Genomic DNA, 19880 nt, shown 5'->3' on the forward strand with positions numbered 1-19880 from the left:
CACCGTCCATCCTGGATTGGCTGCGTGCAAGGCAAATGCCTTACTGATGTGTTATCTCTCTGGCCCAGATGACCAGATTTTGATCTTATGCACCCTGTAGGATCTCCAGAGCCTCACCAAAAGTAGCCCCTGAGCATCGAATCGACAGGCGTGATACCCCAAATAAAAATCATTCTGGGGGCACATGGTGATGTTTATCTGCTGCTGGGCGCTGGGTGTGCCCGACTTGGGGGTGGTGCCACATGGGAAGCCCTGGGACAAGGGAGGTGGTGGCGCTATTTCCAACAGGAAGTCAAAGGCCAGGAATGGATGAAGGAAAAGCTTCCTGGACCCCAGTGCATCGAAGGCGCCTCCCAGTGTTTCCTGCTCTTCCTGCTCATACCCACAAGGTGGCAGCAAAATCTCTTCCAGTGATGGCTGTTGGACACCAAAGACCCATGAATAGAATTGTCCCCAAAAGGGGCCAATATCATCATTGTCATCCCTCCCACTGCAGGACAGACTTTAGCCTGTGCTCTCCTCTCTGCATGGGGCTCTGGGCTGCTCCCAGTTTGTCCACAGTCACCCCCAACAATCCTCCACCCAGAATGGCCTTCAAGGCCTGTGCTGTGCGCCTGAAACAGTTATAGGGGAAAAGCTTGCAGGGTCATCATCCCACTCCCACATGTAGGAGACATCGTGCTGGGACAGTCTGCAGAGTGAACCTGTGAGAATGCTGGTGGGGTGCTGGTGAAAAGTACCCCAAAATGGGTTGCATCTGACCTTCACTGTATTTCTGTCTATAAACGGGAGACAAATGTTATTCCCAATAAACATGGGTTTCCACAGAAGGGGACTGGAAATGGCTGAGACCAGGGTCAGCTTTCTCAGCTGTACCCTTCCCAAACACAGCAGACAGACATCTCTGAACTTCCGTCATCAAATCCCCCTCCCTCTGATTCGGATGTAAGCTTTTCCGGGTGAACTGGTCCTTTATTCTCATTCAGGGTCCTTTTTGTTTTGTTACGTTTGGGGACCACAACTGCAGTGCTTGGGGGACTCTAAGCAGTGTCAGGATCAAACCCAGGTTGGGCACGTACTGTGTCTCCAGAAATCTGAACCCAGTTCCTACCATGGGGCCTTCTTTGGAACCTGCACTGAAAAGAATTATCAGCTGACTCATACAGATACAGATGCCAAGAGGCTACAACCCCACAACAAACTAACCATCTGAACCCCCAATATTTGCCCTCCAGGGTTGTGAGCCAAAGCTACCCCAGGAACACAAGGGACAGGAAGAGTGAAGGCACCTCCCCAGAGACTAGTAGGGTGGCAGTGTTCCCAGGAGTTGTACAGAAATGGGAATCTTCCCACCTCCCTCCTTCCCTTGTAAATGCTAAAGCCAATGGGGGCAGAGCGGAAACCAAGATCCCAGCCCCAAAGACCCAACTCACACCAACACAACTGCTCCAGGAAGGTCCTTGGGGGCAGTGGTCAGCAACCTGCTGCTCGTGAGCCACATGCGGCTCTTTACACTTTTAATTTGGCTCTTCTGTGTGCCCGGTGGCTGCTCCAGGAGTCAGGACTCTGCTCCTAGCCTCTGTCAGTGCGTTGCCCTGTGTGGCTCTCAAAATAAATTTCAATCATGGTTTTGGCGAGATTTGGCTCAGTAGAAAAAAAGGTTGCCGACCACTGCTTTGGGGCAACAAACTCCTCCAAGTGGCACCCATGGACCCCCCTGCTGGTGCTCCTGTGAATCCAGCATGCGTGGAGGCCCCAGCCCAAGGCACAATAGCAGAGCCTAGTGCAGGTTCAACCCCAAAGGTGACAGTGCAGATCCCACTCACTTCTAGCATGTCACCTGACTATTTCCTCCCGGTTCTGACCCATCCTTTTTCCCTCAGGTCCCTTCTTTCAAAACTGAGCCCTAGGTGCTACCAAAACCCCCAGCCAAGTGAAGCATGGGTTTCTTCTGAGAAGAGAACATTAGATCCTTAAGAGCAGGATCTAATGGCTTGCTGCATCTCAGGGTCACAAAAGTAAAATGTTCCATTGGTAGGAAGAGGCTATGGAGGAGTCAATGACCACATGAGTTTGGCCCCACCAGCTAGAGTTCAGATGTTGTTCCAAAAGTATTCGTTCCAGGTGTATGTATGAGGTGAGTGTGCTGGGAGGTGGCCTACGGGTCCCCTAAGTCTACCTGGAGTAATTTCTGAGCACAGAGCCAGGCGTAATCCCTAAGCGACACTGCGTATAGTCCAACCCATCCCCAAAGATGATTCTTAAGTACAGAGTAGGAATAAGCCTTGAGCACTGCCAGGTGTGCTCCACACACACACCCCAAACCCAAAGCAAACAAAAAACTTAAGAGTCTAAATTCTGATCTCTAAGGGGGATGGTGGCCTCCTGGAATTGAAGGTCACTTAAACCCAGTGCCCTGCCCATTATCCCACCTTGGAGGCCTCAGGATGGGCCCACCTCCATAGAAGTGTAGATGAACCTGGCACGCATCTGGGCACCTCTAGCTGTCAACACCATAGTCAGGACTGGCTCCAGCAGCTCTCCTGTCTGCAACCCCCTGCTTCCACACTGGGTCCCCTGCAACCATATGAGCCCCCCTACTCCTCCACACATTCAGAAATGAGGTTCCGGTGTAGAGATAAGTGCTGTAGCTCCAGACTCCGAGGGGAGGGGACAGCTGGGGCATAGGATCCATGGGATCCATGGCCTCAGGTCACCAGCCAGTAGGTGGCCAGAGCTGGCAATCTGGTCCAGGCGTCTAGATGCCCCAAGTCCTGGGGCCTCCCTGGTCCTGGCCAGGTGCCTATGGACACAGGCCAAAGCTAGTCCAGCTGTCTCTGCCACCTGCTCTGGTGCCACACTTGCAGCAAGAATGTGGCCCAGCCCTTCTTCCAGAAAGAAGCCCCCACTGCAGCCCTCCACACCCCCCTTCCTAGACACCCAAGCCTGTGCCTAAGCCTGGGTCCTTGCAGCCAGGGCCCCAGAGGCTGGAAAGGGCACCAGTGTTCATCCACTGCTCTCCAGGCAGACCATGGCTCCCTGAGACACCAAGCTGCTGATAAGTGAATTTCCAGGAGTTCTCCAGCACCCCACCTTAGCCCAGACAGGCCCAGGGCACCCCCATGTGCAGTCAGTGCCACAGCAGGAATTCATACTGTGTGTCCCACATCACAGAACTGGAGCCCTGGTGAATGGGGAGCCAGATGGGGGAGGGAGTACACCAGAACCATGTGTCAGCACTGGGGCACCTCACCACAAAAACATTCAGAGCTCTCCAAAAATCCCCTTTTAGGGGCCAGAGAGATAGCTCTGCGATAGGGCATTTGCCTTGCACATGGCCAACCTAGGATATGGTGGTTTGATTCCCGACATCTCATATGGTCCCCTGAGCCTGCCAGGGGCAATTTCTGAGCGCAGCAGAGCCAGGAGTAACCCCTGAGCGCCAAAACCAAAAAACCAAACCAAACAAAAACAAAAACAAAAAAACAGAAAAAATATCCCCTTTTTTGTTTTGTTTTTGGAAAAACATATGGGATGCTGGGATTTGGGGGTCTGTTGTGTGCAAGGCAAATGCCCTACCACAGAGGCATTTGCTATCATTTTGGCCCAAAATTCTCCTTTATCTAATGTTTTGTTTTGTATTTTGGACCACACCTGGTAACCTGAGAGCAGGCAGAGAGGTGAGCAGCTTGGGGGCTGGGGCTGGAGATGGCCTCAGGGGGCTCCCCATTTGCTCCAAGGGCCCTGTCAGGATGTGATTCTGAAGGGGGCCTGGAGACCACCATATGCTTCTCATCTTTTTTGGGGGGAGGTTTGGATCACACCCAGCAGTGCTCAGTCATTACCCACTGAAATTACTCGGGGAACCTTATGCAAAGCCAGGTTAGCCACATGCAAGGCAAACTCATTTACGGTGCTTATTGCTCGGTTCCAGCTTCTCATCTTTTGTTTTCCCCAACCACACTTGTCCGTGCTCATTGGTTTCTCCTGGCTGGCTCTGCGCTCAGAAATCACTCCTGGCAGGCTAGGGGACCATATGGGATGCTGGAGATCAAACCTGGGCCTGTCCAAGGTCGACCATGTGCAAGGCAAATACCCTACCACTGTGCTATGGTTCAAGCCCACAGCGCTTCTCATCTTATAGCTGAGAGCCTGAGGCTAGACCAAGAGGTCATGGTCAGCCTTGAGCTCCTTGTATGCCCATTTCCTTATTGCCCTGAGCTGGTAGGACAATCCAAGGTGTGGGCACAGCCTTGGGTGCAGCTGTGAGGCACTTTGTCAGTCTCCTTAAAGAAGGTAGGGGCAGGAGAGATAGCATGGGGGTAGGGCATTTGCCTTGCATGTAGAAGGATGGTGATTCATGTGATCCCCTGAGCCTGGCGGGAGCGATTTCTGAATGTAAGAGCCAGGAATAACCCCTGAACACTGTAGGGTGTAACCCCAAAACAAAACAAAACAAAACAAAACAAAAGAAGGTAGACTCCAGACCAGAGCGATAATAGAGCAGATAGGGCATTTGCCTTGCATGCAGCTGACTTAGGTTTAGTTCCCGACTGACCTTGGTTCATCCCCATACGGTCCTGACCTTGGTTCATCCCCATACGGTCCCCTAAGCCTTCCAGGAGTAATTTCTGAGCCCAGAGCCAGGAGTAAACCCTAAGCAACACTGAGTGTGGTCCAATCCCCCCAAAAGATGATTCAGTCAGAGTTGACAATCTCTTACCATGTGCAAGGCTGTTTGTGAGCATAGTGACCACAGGCCTACAATAGTCCTGCAAGAAAATCCTCCCCAAGGCTGGAGTAATAGTACACCGGTAGGGCGTTTGCCTTGCACGGCTAACCTAGGACAGACCAGGTTTGATCCCCTGGCGCAATTTCTGAGTTGCAGAGCTAGGAGTAACCCCTCAGCGTCACCGGTGTGGCTCATAAAGAAAAAGAAAAAAAAGGGCCCGGAGAGATAGCACAGCGGCGTTTGCCCTGCAAGCAGCCGATCCAGGACCAAAGGTGGTTGGTTCGAATCTCTGTGTCCCATATGGTCCCCCGTGCCTGCCAGGAGCTATTTCTGAGCAGATAAGCCAGGAGTAACCCCTGAGCACCGCCGGATGTGGCCCAAAAAACAAAAAAAAAAGAAAAAGAAAAACATTTCAAACAAAAATCCTCCCTTGCAGGCAACAGGGAGCATGAGATCTGTGGGTCTATGATGGAAGACCACACCTGAGTGACTGCCCAAAGACCTCTGGGCCCAAGGGAGATCTCCAGATCAGCTGGAGTGGGAGAGAAACAACCTTCCACCTGTTGGTGCTCAGGTATCACTCCTGGCAGACTTGGGGGGACTATAAGGGATGCTAAGGATTGAACTTGGGTCAGCCGCCTACATGAAAAATGCACTACCCACTCTTGACGGGGCTTGAGAGACCCTGTGGGGTGCTGGCAAGCTCCTTCCCCAGGTCCTCCAGCCATGAGAACTTCTAGATTATGGTGATGAAGGCTGCAAAGAGAGCAGCATGGACAAGGTATCAGTCAGGGTGCAGAGACAGGGGATGGCTGAATGCAGGGTGCTGAAATTCACCCCAAAGTGACTCAGACATTACCCACCTTCCTTCCTATATTTATATCCTCAGTGTCACCAGCAGGCCGGGATAGGGTGGGGGCACATGTCCAGACAATTATTGTCTGCCCAGCCTAGATTCCAGCAGTCCTAGAGACCCCACATGCAGGCCCAAAAGCAGGGACAGAGGGAGTGGCTGGTTTTATATAGGCAATCAACCCTGCTGGGCTCTGTGATGCTGGTTCTTTTTTTTTGTTTGTTTTGTTTTGTTTTGGGCCACACCCAGCATTGCTTAGGGGTTACTCCTGGCTGTCTGCTCAGAAATAGCTCCTGGCAGGCACGGGGGACCATATGGGACACCGGGATTCGAACCAACCACCTTAGGTCCTGGATTGGCTGCTTGCAAGGCAAACACTGCTGTGCTATCTCTCCAGGCCCAGGGATGCTGGTTCTTGCCTGTAAATTTGGTCCTTGACTGGGTGAACAGCCTTCTCTTGGCACTCAAAGAACATGAGGTGGGGCCAGAGCGGTGGCTCAGCAGCAGGGCGTTTGCCTTGCACATGGCTGACCTAGGATGAACTGCAGTTTGATCCCCCGGCGTCCCATGTGGTCCCCCAAGCCAAGAGTGATTTCTGGGCGTCACCGGGTGTGGCCCAAAAACCAAAAAAATAAAGGAACTACGTATGTGGTACTGGGGAACCAAACCTGGGCTCCCCAGGTCACAGCACAGGTGCCTTGAACTGTGTCTCTCTCTGCTCAGTCTGATTGCAAGGTGTGTACAAGGGGAAGGATCTTATTCCAGCAGAATGAGATTCTGGGGGACACTGGTAGTGGGGGAATGACAGGAGGAAGGGTGGGTCTGATGAGCTCTTGTGAGGAGTGGGTGGTCTCATTCCTTTTCTCACCATGATAATGGCTTTATGGTGGCGATGATGCATGTACCTATTTGGGGGTTCTCAGGGCAGAAGTATCATCAAATACAAAAAGGCTGATATCCACAAAAGACGAAGAGAAAGAGAAAGAAGAGAGAGGAGAAAGGGAGATGAAAAAGAGAGAAAAGAGGGGAAAGGAAGAGAGGAGAGAGAGGGGAAAGAGGAAAGGAGGACAGGAGAGGACAGGGAGAGAACAGGAGAGAGAGAGGGAAGGAGAAAGAGAGAAAGCCAACAGCATTCAGGCTCACAAACCACATCCAAGCATTTGAGGTTTCCTTTCAAAAAAGCCTAAGCGTAGGGCCCAGAGAGATAGCACAGCGGCGTTTGCCTTGCAAGCAGCCGATCCAGGACCGAAGGTAGTTGGTTCGAATCCCGGTGTCCCATATGGTCCCCTGTGCCTGCCAGGAGCTATTTCTGAGCAGACAGCCAGGAGTAACCCCTGAGCGCCGCTGGGTGTGGCCCAAAAACCAAAGGGGAAAAAAAAAAAAAAGCCTAAGAGCAGATGCCTCTTCCTCCAGGAAGTCAGTTTCTGGTCTGGCTTCCGTCTGGCCCAGCAGGACCCTTTTCCCCAGGACACATAACACTCCCCATAACTTTTCTCTCTCCTTGGTGGCGGGTGGGGGTGGGTGGGTTGGGGTGGGGAGGGGCTCAGTGGTAGAGCACTTGTCTTGCTTGCCCTTATAAGAAGATCCTGGGGGGCCGGGAAGGTGGCGCTAGAGGTAAGGTGTCTGCCTTACAAGCGCGCCAAGGAACGGACCGACCGCGGTTCGATCCCCCGGCGTCCCATATGGTCCCCCCAAGCCAGGGGCGATTTCTGAGCACATAGCCAGGAGTAACCCCTGAGAGTCAAACGGGTGTGGCCCAAAAACCAAAAAAAAAAAAAAAGAAGATCCTGGGTCCCCATCCGTCAGGGTCCCCTGAGCACTGAGTCAGGAATAGCTTCCAAGTACATCCAGGTGTGTCCCTGAAACAAAGCTTTTTCTTTGGGGCCGAAGCGGTGGCGCAGCGGTAGGGTATTTGCTTTGCACACAGCTGCCCTAAGACGAAAAGCGGTTCGATCCCCCAGCGTCCCATATGGTCCCCCGAGCCAGGAATAACCCCTGAGCGTCACTGGGCTCAACCCCACCCCCAAAATAAAAGCTTTTTCTTTTACTGGTCAGAAGCATATGCCCGCTCAGTGCCCAGCCTCTGACACCAATTGGTCAAGGCACAACTCCCAACACAGCCAGAACGAACCCTCCGAGACCCCCACGCTCTTCCTCTGTGCCCACTTGCTCTCCTGCAGACACAACCAAACTGGTGACACCGAATCTTCAGGGCCATCCTCCAACTGCCCAGTGCCCATGGGATTCCTGCCCCCCTTCTCTGCCACCAGCTCTCTGGTCCCACCACTCCGAGCTGAGAACCAACAAGTGCTGCCAATCTCCTGACATTTGCGGCTCCAACGCGCAGAGCAGAGTGCGGGGTGGCTTGTCTGAGCAGTTTCAAAACACACTATGCCAGCAATTTTCATAATAAAATCACTGCTCCCGTTAAACAGTGTCTGGCAGTGCCAATCAGAGCCGCCCTCCCTGCAGGTCGCAGTGCCCAAGCTGGGCTGAGCTGGCACCACACCGTGAAGGCAATTCTGTGGGCTTGGCTCCCCAAATCAGATCAGTGCCTGGGGCAGAACTAGGAGCCAAAACACCCCAGAAATCAGTTTTCCCCTTGTCCAAATATGGGGGGTACCTGGGAAGTAGAGACTGCTTACCCCTTCCCCAAATTCTGAATGTAGGTGAGCTGCTCCTTCACACCCTCATCTCCACCCCAGATGGAGTCATACCCTCTCAGAGACATACCAGTTCTGCTCAGGGGTCACTCCCAGCAGGCCCTGGAGACCCTCTGGGGTGCCAAAGACACAGTCCGGGTGGGCTGCGTGCAAGAGAAGTGCCCTCCCCACTGTGTCTACTTGAGTCTGGATGCCCCATTTATGTGTAAGATTGTCCCTATGAGCTCCATGTAAGGAGTTTCTACTCAGGACAAAGTCGAAGTAGAGAACAGACCCAGCCAGTGCATACTATCTATCCCCATCTTTACCTTCAGCCTGGACAGGCAGTTCCTGGTAAAGGTGCTGGGGGACTGGGCCAGGGTTGTTGTTGTTGTTGTTTTTGTTTTTAGGTCACACCCAGCAATGCTCCGGGGTTACTCCTAGCTCTGTGCTCAGAAATCGCCCTTGGCAGGCATGGAGGACCATATGTGATGCCAGGATTCGAACCACCTTCTGTCCTGGGTCGGCCGCATGCAAGGCAAACGCCCTACCGCTCTATCTCTCCGGCCCTATCCCTTGGGTTTGACAAGAGTCATTTTTGCAATTGTTTCTGAGTTTTGGCAAAGGGAGGTTGGGGCCACACCTGCAATACTTAGGGGTTACTCTTGGTTCTGTACTCAGGAATCACCTCTTTTGGGCTTAGAGGACCTTATTGGACGCCAGGGATCAAACCTAGGTCAGCCATGTGTAAGGCAAGCACCCTCCCTGATGTACTATTGCTCTGGACCCTTGTTCTTACAGTTGTGCAGAGAAAGGCTGGTCTCTTCCCTGCAGAATGGAGTATGTGAAGGGGAGTGGAATTGGAGACCCTCTCCTGGGCCACGGTCAATCTGAGTCACAAAGGGGTTGGCTACAGGTCTGAGGGTCTTGTTATTTCCGCGTGGTGCTCTCCCCTTACCTGGAGGAAAAACACCTCAATTACAGAGGGGGAGAAAAGATTAGAGGCCACCCAACATCCACTGGTTTCTTCCTTCCCAGTGTTGGGGGCCACCTGTGAGAATCTCAGGAATGGGCAGCCCAACTCTGGGTGTTGTCATATACCTGTAAAATCACTTTTTTTTGTTTGTTTTTGGGCCACACCTGGCGGTGCTCAGGGGTTACTCCTGGCTGTCTGCTCAGAAATAGCTCCTGGCAGGCATGGGGGACAATATGGGACACCGGGATTCGAAACAACCACCTTTGGTCCTGGATCGGCTGCTTGCAAGGCAAACGCCGCTGTGCTATCTCTCCAAGCCCTGTAAAAATCACTTTTTACTTTCACCTTTTCTAAAGTGAGTTTCACTTTTCTGAGTAACCTTCATTATATCAACCCAGACCCTCAGGTGATTTATGTTAAACACTGGCTTATAAAAGTGGCAGGGAAGGGGTTTGGGCAGTGGCACAAGCGATAAGGCGTCTGGCCTTGCCTTGCCTGCTAGCCTAGGACGGACTGAGGTTCAATCCCCCAGGTTCAATCCCCCAGCGTCCCATATGGTCCCCCAAATAAGGAGTAATTTCTGAGCACATAGCCAGGAGTAACCCCTGAGAGTCACCGGGTGTGGCCAAAAAACAAGACAAAACAAAAAGTGGCAGGGAGGGGCCGGAGAGATAGCATAGTGGTAGAGTGTTTGCCCTGCTAGCTGCCGACCCAGGACCATGGTCCCACATGCCTGCCAGGAGCGATTTCTGAGCAGAGAGCCAGGAGTAACCCCTGAGTGCTGCCAGGTGTGGCCCAAAAACAAAGAAAAGTGATAGGGAAAGCAACAGAGAAAATAAAAGAAGCTTGACTGGCTCAGTAAGATCCAAGATTTTTCAAACACTCCCTGGCTGAAATACATTTTCTCCTGTGACTGCCTGGTTTCTTGTGTGTTGCCCCTTGCTGCCAATCCATCCATTCCAGGGTCAGCAGGAATATGAACACAGCAAATATTGTGATCTGAAGCTACATGTGGCAGCCATCAACCCCTAGGAAACCAGCCAACCAGAATTACCCCCACACTGGGCACCCATAACAACTTGTGAGCACCTTGGTGACAGTTTTTATTTTGATTTATTCAGACCACACCAGGTGGTAATCACAGCTTCTTGGCTCTGCTCTTAGGTATCAATCCTGGTGGGCTTGGGGGAACCATATGAGATAAGGGGGATAGAACCTGGGTCAGCCGCATATGAGGCAAGCACCATAACCACTATACTATTGTTCTGCTAGTCCCCTGTGTTCAGTCTTTACCACCAACAAACATCCATTATGATGCAGGAGAAAATAAGAACTTCTTAGGGTGGGAGCAACGCTATAGCAGGTAGAGGAGAAAGTACAGTGGGTAGGTGGATGTAACCCTATACCTGTTCTTTGTGTAACCTTACCTACAAGAAAGACCCTCCCATTTCTGGGAGGGGTCTTGGAAAGGTTAGATAAGGCCTTTTACCAGAAGGGCAAGGGGATTTGCCTGGATGCAGCATGGAGGAGAAAGCAAGATAGAGAGATGGCTAAGGAAGAAGGTACTATGCAGGGCTGAATAGATATACAGCATAAATGGTTATGATATAGGCCACACATGTTGGCCAGGGCAAATAAAGATGTTATCTCTCTGGAAGCCTGCCTGTGAGTGAGTTCTATACCCGCCGCTCTCTTGGACCCAGATATCCGCCGCCGGCTGAAGGGGGTTGCAGAGCCATGTGGCCTGGGATGGCAGAGAAAGGTCCCTCCATCACCATCCACCACCATCCAAGCCCATCCTAAGGGCTGATATACTACAGGTGGATATAGTACAGAGGAAGGGCATTTGCCTTACATGCAGCTGACCCAGGTATGATCTCTGGCATCCCATATGGTCCCTTGAGCCTGCCAGGAGTAATTCCCAAGTGCAAAGCCAGGAGTAAGCTGGCTGGCTGTGCCACAAAACTCAAAAGTGAAAAAAGAGGGGGCCGGGCGGTGGCGCTGGAGGTAAGGTGCCTGCCTTGCCTGCGCTAGCCTAGGACGGACCGCGGTTCGATCCCCCGTCGTCCCATATGGTCCCCCAAGAAGCCAGGAGCAACTTCTGAGCACGTAGCCAGGAGTAACCCCTGAGCATCACAGGGTGTGGCCCAAAAACCAAAAAAAAAAGAAAAAAGAAAAAAGAAAAAAAAAGTGAAAAAAGAGGCTCCTGACCAGTCTGCAGATACTGGAGGACCTGAATGAGAAATAAGGCCCCAAAGCACGGCAGCCACTGACCATGAGTGGAGTGACGGTGGTTGAAAGTATGTGGCTGAGTGGAGCACCCCTATACTCCACGACCACTTGAAAGCCTGCATTACCTCCTTTCTGCACCAAGGGGGCACTTCTCATTCCTGGCTGCTCCTGCTGTCCAGCCATGTCTGGGGCCCATCACTGGCAGCTCACACAATTACCCACTTGGCACCACTTCTCCCTGGAACCTGCCAGCTTCTGCTTCTGCCAACTCAGCCCAATTCTGCATCCCAGGCCTGCTGGGTTTCAGGGATCAGTGCTGGCAAGGCCACAACGAGAGCACTGGGGCACCAGCCCTAGAGGGGCTCCCAGGTGGGCTGGCAAATACAATTCTCAGAAACTAGCACTGCCAGAGAATTGCACACCCCGAATCCCTTTCTCATATCCACATTTTAGCCACCAGGAATAGGCTGAGGCAGAGAGGTCAAACGCTCACAATAACCAAGTGGTAGGTTCAGATACAAATCCTCTGCCCAGCTCTAGGACTGGAGACACACAACCTCAAAGCAGTCTGTAAGGTTCTGGAAGGGTCTAGAAGGTTCTGGAAGAGCCTGGGACAGGCAAGAAACAACAACCAAACAGAGTGACTGTGCCAACACTGGAAGCCACTACATTCTCACAGCTCTTTCCAACAGTGACTCGAGAGCATCCAGAGAGGACCCTATTAACACCCAACTCTGATGATGCATTCAGGAGCTGTGTAAAAGTACATACATACATACATACATGTGTAAGAGTGGTAGTAATGCCACTCTCCAGTCTGTCACCTTGTACCTCATGACTATGCAGGGGGAGCCAGCAGGTAAGGAGACAGGTGGTGGTGACGAAGGTTCAACTTCAGCTAACCCAAACAATTGGGGTTTGCAGGCCACTGCCACCAGCAGCTCTTTTCCAACAAGCAGAGCAAAAGTTAAGGTTCAAAACACGGTTCCTTTTAAGGGTGAGAACAACCCATAGGAGTTCAGGAAACTAACCCCCCTGTGAACACCATGTCAGCCCATAGTTTGGTGCTGGGTGATTCAAGAACTTTACATGAGAGGTCGGAAAAATAGCACAGTAGTAGGGTGTTTCCTTGCATGTGACCAACAATGGATGAATGGTGGTTCAATTCCCAGCATCCCATATGATCCCCTGAACCTGCTAGGAGTAGATTACTGGGCTCAGAGGCAGGAGTAACCCCTGAACACCACCAAAAGTATCCCAAAAAACAAAAGCAAAACAAAACAAAAAGAACTCTACATAAGGGGCTAGAGCAATAGCACAGTGGGGAGGATGCTTACCTTTAATGGGGCCGACCTGCATTCAATCCCCAGCATTTGCTAGGGTCTTCCAAGTCCCCCAATCACTGGGAGTGATTCCTGAGTGTAACCCCTGAGCACCATCTGGTGTGCTTTCTCCCCAAAGCCCTATGTGAATTTTCCACTGTGAGGACAGAGAGAAGTTGGCACCCCGACCCCTCACAACTCAAAGACCAATTACAATTCCCAGTGTCCTGCACATTACAAAGTGAACAAGGGAACTGGAGAAATAGTATGCTTGTCTTACATGAGGCCACGCCTGGTTCAACTCCCTCGCCCCAAACAATATATTTGGTTCCTCTGAACTATCAGGATTGAGCCCTGAGCACTGCCAATGTGATTCAAAACAAAGGAAACGAGAGAGAGAGAGAGAGAGAGAGAGAGAGAGAGAGAGAGAGAGAGAGAGAGAGAGAGAGAGAGAGAGAGAGAGAGAGAGAGAGAGAGAGAGAGACCTGGAGAGATAGCACAGTGGTGTTTGCCTTGCAAGCAGCCGATCCAAGACCAAAGGTGGTTGGTTCGAATCCCGGTGTCCCATATGGTCCCCTGTGTTCTGGGGGGTGCCATGAACACTCCCCTAAGTCTGGAATTTGCACACCCTCTGCTCCTGAGATTGTGCACTGCGCATAACAGACAGTGCTCAGGAGTAGACATGGTGGTGGTGCTTTAAGAGATACACATGCGGGCCTGGAGAGATAGCACAGCCGATCCAGGACCAAAGGTGGTTGGTTCGAATCCCGGTGTCCCATATGGTCCCCCGTGCCTGCCAGGAGCTATTTCTGAACAGACAGCCAGGAGTAATCCCTGCAACTTTCTTTTTTTCTTTTTTTTGGTTTTTGGGTCACACCCAGCAGCACTCAGGGGTTACTCCTGGTTCCACACTCAGAAATCGCTCCTGCCAGGCTCGGGGGACCATATGGGATGCTGGTATTCAAACCAATGACCTTCTGTATGAAAGGCAAACGCCTTACCTCCATGCTATCTCTCTGGCCCCACATGCAACTTTCTTGCAGAGGTAGCACCAGATAGATAGTCAGTCCCCCTACTTCCAGGGACAGTGGCCCCAAACCTGCTCACTCTGACCTTCGGATCCAACATATGCAACCTGTCCTGAGACACCCCAGGTCTCACAAGATCCAGAGAACATTCCGGAACACAGGGAGCAATAAAAAATATAGGGCAGAGCATGAAAAAGGCCCAGTGTGGGTGGGAGAGAGTTCTGTGGGCTGGAGCAGGACACACATGCATGAGATCAAGGAGCTGTCCCCAGCGTGGCAGGAACTTGCCTTCTATCCTGCCAGAGCAACTCCTCAGCTTCCAGTAGCCCAAGCAATGCTAGGAGTAGCAACAAACAAATCAACCCAAGTTCCCAACTTTGGTTCCTGCTTGCACCTGAGCCCAGCCAGCCACGGCTAATCTGTACTAGCACCTTTGCTGCTACCTCGGCCAGCCTATTCTTGTGCCCTCTCCAGACTCCATGCCTGACACTCACACATGCTTGCTCGAAGACATCCATGGCGGAGGACAATGGTGGTGGGATCTCTTGAGGCCCTGTGGGGCTTTGGTCAGTCACTCCTCCACCACAGAGCAGGTTCTCAAGAGTTTAGAGGCTGTTTATTTATTATTATTTTATTTTATTTTATTTTGGTTTTTGGGTCACACCCGGCAGCACTCAGGGGTTCCTCCCGGCTCTATGCTTAGAAATCGCCCCTGGCAGGCACGGGGGACCATATGGGATGCCGGGATTCGAACCACGGTCCTTCTGCATGAAAGGCAATATGCCTTACCTCCATGCTATCTCTCCGGCCTCTTATTTATTTTTTTTAGGGGGGAGGTGTAACACAATTAACTTGAGGGTCGAGCAGTCTGAGGTCAAGTCAGGGTGAACCTTTCTGTCCTCCTAGATTAAAGGTGTGGAGGAGCGTTCAATCTCCAACCTTTGCCCTTGGTTAAGTAACAATCTGTGCTGAATCTCACCACTTCCAGTGCTCTCTTCCTGCTCTGCTGCCGCTTCTGGAGTGCCCTACTGGACTGAGCTGCCCCTCAACCCCTCTCTTCTCTGTTCTCCCAGAGTACTCTGTACAACTGGGCCACACCATAGGAGCTAAATAAATATATCTGGAACACAAGTGGCGTGGCCTGGCCTCGAGCCCCCACCCCCCATGTTCCTTTCCACAATTCCTAGAGCTTCTCTGTGTCAAGTCCTAGCTCATAACCAGATCTGCAGGAGAAAAACACAGGTGCAGAAGAGAGAGCAGTGGGTAAAAGGCACCTGCCTCAAATGTGGCTCACACCAGTTTGATCCCCAGCACCCCATAGGGCCCCCCTGAGCCTTGAGTAAGCCTGAGCACCACCAGGTCTGGCCCCAAAATAAAAAAAAAAAAAAAAAAAAACAATAACCGGGGCCAGAGAGATAGCATAGAGGTAAAGCAATTGCCTTGCATGCAGAGGACAGTGGTTCAAATCCCGGCATCCCATATGGTCCCCCGAGCCTGCTGGAGGCGATTTCTGAACATAGAGCCAGGAATAACCCCTAAGCACTGCTGGGTGTGACCCAAAAAAACAAACAAAAAATCTATAACCACATGTGTGCCAACCTCCATCAGACCCCCAGAGGGAGCATGAAACTGAATCCCAGTGGTGGGGGGATCCAGTCCCCAACAGATGGTCCCACCAGGTTGGGGATGCCCACCCTCAGAAATGGCATAAAGGGCATAGGGGCCAGAAAAGGTTATCCAGGCCCTCTGACCAAGTGGACACTGCCTGGCCCTGCTGCACAGCTGCCCTGCAGGATTGGACTCAGAAACTGGACCAACTCTGCTGCTCCACACTATCCTCTCACAGGCCCAGATCTGAAGTTAATAGGAAACCCCACACTGTCTCTCTATGGTTCTGGAAGGTCACCGCAAGGAGCCCGTGGGGAAGAAGAAGACAAGGAGAAGGCGGTGAAGTGGCTGAAACACTGCAGGGGGAATGCAGATATACGAACAGGAATAAGCTATCTGCTAGATCAAGTCCAGACCCTCATCTATAGTAGCCATATGGCATATAGAGGCCACTTTCTGCCATCACAAACAAGCTGGTTTTCCCAGGCCACATGCTGAACCCCAGGACTGGCCTCCAAGCAGCAACTCCTACTTCTGGGCCACTAACCACTTCATCCCCCCCTCCTTCTCCCACAGAGCTGGGAGATCTACTCCTGGCACTCAAACCATGCCTTGGGTCACTCACCTGATGGCATGTAGCCCACCTTCTCTGAGCCTCAGTATCATCTGGATGACTCAGGTTTACATCACCCAGAGGCCCAGGATTCAGCAAACATTGCCAGCCCCTTCCTGTTAGGCTTCCTCCATAACTAGTGGAAGAAGAACTTCTCCAAATTGTCTGCAGGGTCTCAAATCTCCCACTGGAAACCTGGATGTACCTGGGCTGCCTCCAGCCACAGCCAAGGTCTTAGGTCCTGGGGGAACCGAGCATCGGACACCAGAGGCACTGATAGGTTCCAGTCAATCCTGGGGTCACCTTCAGAGCTGGGCCAAGCAGCTAAGAACCTAAGAACCCCCCAATTCAGTAAGAAATCAGGCATCGAAGAAAGCATCATTCCCTCCCTCCCCACTATTACAGATCCAGCCCCGTTCCTGAGAAGATGTGGGGTGGGGAAGAAAACAGCTCAAGAGCTAGTCAGGCCCACCTCAAAAGCAGCTTCGCCTCCAAAGCAGCTCCCCTCCCTGCACTGAGCAAGAAGGTGGTGCTGGGCAGGACAGTAGCATCTGCTCAGGCAGATGGAGACAGGCAGGAGAGAGGGCAGTCTTCTAGTAGTTTTCTGGAGTGGCTTTGTTTTTGGGCGGCGGTCTGGGTTTTTGGTGGGGTTTTTGTTGTTGTTATTTGTTGCTGCCTGCCTACAGCCAAAAAGCTAAGATGACAAAGTAAGAAAGCAGGGGAGGAAAAGAGGAGCGGCTAGGAAGGGGAAATGGGCCTTGCCAAGGCCAAGCAAAGTGTGGGGAAGTGGGCTCAGGATAGGACAGCTGACACTGGCCTGGTGACAGTGAGACATCAGGGCTTGGGATAAGCACGGAGACCAAGCTTCCAGGATGAGCCATTGGAACATGAGGTACTTCCAAACAGCAATGGAGAAGCTGGTCACGGGGGGAGGGCACTGGAAGAGGAGATTCTGCCTGTCACGCTGAAGATGTGTGTGTGTGTGTGTGTGTGTGTGTGTGTGTGAGAGAGAGAGAGAGAGAGAGAGAGAGAGAGAGAGAGAGAGAGAGAGAGAGAGAGAGAGAGAGAGAGAGAGAGAGAGAGAGAAACTCATGCATCCCAAGAACTTTAACCTTCTCATTTTGAACAAACTGGTCTCACTTCCCCAGTGGAAGGTCCCAGCACCCCTCCGGAGCAAAAACTGGTCAGCTCATTTTTTTGGGGGCCCCAGGATGAAAACAAATGCCATCTCTTTCCCCATCCCCAAGTCACATCGGAGATCCAGGCCATTTACTTAACTCCCCATTAATGAGTTTGTCACCTAATTAGTTCATAGAGAAGTCGGTCAAGAGAGGGAAGAGATGAGGGAAGGTGGGGAACAGCCAAACAAAAGAGCAGGAACCCAGGTTCAATGGGGGGGGGGGGAATTCTACACCCCAAAGACCAACTCCCTGAAAATTGAAAAGGGGGGGGGCGAGCTCAAGAGAAGAAAAAAGCCCTTAGCTGGCCCCTTCTGGGCCAATTCCCAGTTCAGCTTCTCATCTCCTGGCCAAGCCCAGCGCCTGCTGGGGGAAGGGGGACGTCCCCTACAAGCAAGCGGCAATGAGAAGGAAGCAGATGGCCAGAGCCAGGCCCATCTGCCCACCGGGTGTTCAAAGGCCAGCACACCATTAGGGTGCCCACTGTTGCCTGACCGGCACCCCTACCCCAAGCAAGGGTCAGCCAGCCAGCCAGCAGTGGACACCCACGGCTTGTGTCCCAAAGTCCAGAACCTCAAGACCCTGGAGAAAGGCGCGCAGGGCCGCACACTGCCTAGGGACCAATCCTTTCCGCCTGGAGCCAAGTCCCCTAACCCAGGCGCCGGCAGCACCAAGGCCGCGTTCTCTGGGGGGGCGCGAGGGACGCAGCCAAGGCAGCTAACGGCCCGGACGGCGCCTCCACGCGGTGAAGCGAGGGTCCCCCGCACCAGGCCGAGGCCGCGGCCACCTCGTAGGGGTGTGCTTAGCGCGCGGGCGCCACCCTCCGAAGCAGGCCCGCAGGCGCGCGGGGGCCCGGGTGGCTGCCACGCGCCAGGCCGGGGAGCGGCGGCCCCATTCCAGCTTTCTGGAACCTCCGTGTCGCTCGGCGCAGCCGTCCCCGGGGCGACACCCGTTGTCGGTGCAACCGGAGCGCGCCCAGAGGGGGAAACCCGGTGCCCCATTTGCAGCCACCGCGTGGCGGCCCGCAAGGATTCACCAACCCTCCCCACCATCCCCCAGGCAGGGTCCTCCGAGGCGCGCTCACCCTCGATGGAGATGACGTGCTCGCGGATCTGATTCTGCAGCGCCAAGTCCTCGATGCGCTCGATCAGGTCGTAGATGGCGTAGATGTTGGGGTGCACGGACTCGAAGCGCTGGATCTCGGCGCGGATGGCCGCCGAGTTGGAGAGCGCGAACTGCGGCGGGGCGCCGCCGGCCAGCTGCTGCGACGGGCCGCCGCCGCCGCCGCCCCCGGCCCCGGGCCCCGCGCCGCCGAACTGCCCGCCGCCCCCCGCGCCGCCGCCGCCGCCGCCGCCGCCGCCCCCCGGCGCCGCCAGGCTCGGCTGCTGCTGCGGGCTCTGCCCCCCGCCCGCCTGGAAGTTCATGGCTCCGGGGCCGCGGGGCCCGGCGCGGGCCCGGCTGGAGCCCGGGGCGGCGCTGCAGCCGCGGCGGCGACGGCGACGGCGGCGGTGGCGCGCGGTGGCGCGGGGCTGGCGGGGCCCGCACTACGGAGCCCGCGGCGCGGGGCTAGCGCATGGGGCCGGGGGCCGAGGCCGGGAGGCGCCGCCGTGCCGTGCGCGCTGTGGCCGGGCGCTGGCCGGCGCCGCGATCGCGCCCGCGGCCTCGGAGCAGCAGCCTCCAGCAGCAGCAACAACAACGGGCCCGGGAGCGCGCGGCCGGCGGGCCCTCCCTCCGCGTCATGCGCACGCACCGCCGCCCCCGCCGGCTCCGGCACACGCAGCCCGAGCCCCCCTCCCTGCCTCCCTCCTTCCCCGCCGCCGCCCCCGCCCGCCCCTCGCGCGATCGCGGGCCCCGCAGCCGCCGCGCCCGCCCCGGCGCGCACCCACGCCCCGGGCGCCGGCGCCTCGCGCTCTCCAGCCCCCGCGGCCGCTTTTTTCCTCCTCGTCCCGCTGCCCCGGAGTGCCTGGCTGTGCGCGTAGAGAGAGACCCTGGAGACCTATCCTGGAGGCTACCAGCTCGTGCCCATTCAGTCGGCCACCGGTGTGGCTTTGACAAAGCCAAGGGGTCCTTGATCCTGGAGGCCACCGGCTCGTGCCCAGTCTGTCACCAGTGTGGCTTTGAGCCCAGGGCTTCTTGATCCTGGAGGCCACCAGCGCGCACCCAGTTGGACCCCCGGTGTGGCTAATTTTAACAAAGTCCAGGGGTCTTTGATCCTTGAGGCCATCAGCTCATGCCCAGTCGGCCGCCAGGGTGGGCTTTGAGACCCAGGTTCGTTGATCCTGGAGGCCACCAGCTCGTGCCCAGTTGGCCAAGAGTATGGTTTTGAGCCCAGGGGTCGTTTCTCCTGGAGGCCACCAGCTCATGCCCAGTAGCCACTGCTGTGGCTTTGACAAAGCCCAGGGATCGTTGATCTTGGAGGCCACCAGCTGGCACCCAGTCAGCCATCAGAGTGGCTTTGAGCCCAAGGGTCATTGATCCTGGAGGCTACCAGCTCCAGCCCTGTCAGCCATCAGAGTGGCTTTGAGCCCCAAAGCCACCCTGTGAGGCCGCTAAACTCCTGAGGTTCTTGAGAGCTCAGACCTTCCCCCCTTGCTCTGGACTGCTAACAACTACATTGGTGCTAGAAGTTTGGGGTCCTGGCTGAGACCTTCATCATGGGCAGGGCCTTGATCTGACCCTTAGAACTTCCGCTTACT

General features: G+C 54.2%; 1 protein-coding gene across 5 annotated transcripts in view; it reads right to left on the minus strand.

The window, feature by feature from the left end:
• Positions 1–18608, minus strand: part of AGAP3 (ArfGAP with GTPase domain, ankyrin repeat and PH domain 3) — a 46446-nt gene extending 27838 nt beyond the window's left edge. For all 5 annotated transcript variants that reach the window (XM_049777711.1, XM_049777739.1, XM_049777703.1 and 2 more), the window contains exon 1: positions 18269–18608. In XM_049777711.1, coding sequence (XP_049633668.1) covers positions 18269–18608 — 340 coding nt within the window. The remainder of the gene's footprint in view (positions 1–18268) is intronic.
• Positions 18609–19880: the final 1272 nt, after the last annotated feature.

This window comes from Suncus etruscus, chromosome 1, assembly GCF_024139225.1.
Source record: "Suncus etruscus isolate mSunEtr1 chromosome 1, mSunEtr1.pri.cur, whole genome shotgun sequence".
NCBI lineage: Eukaryota > Metazoa > Chordata > Mammalia > Eulipotyphla > Soricidae > Suncus > Suncus etruscus.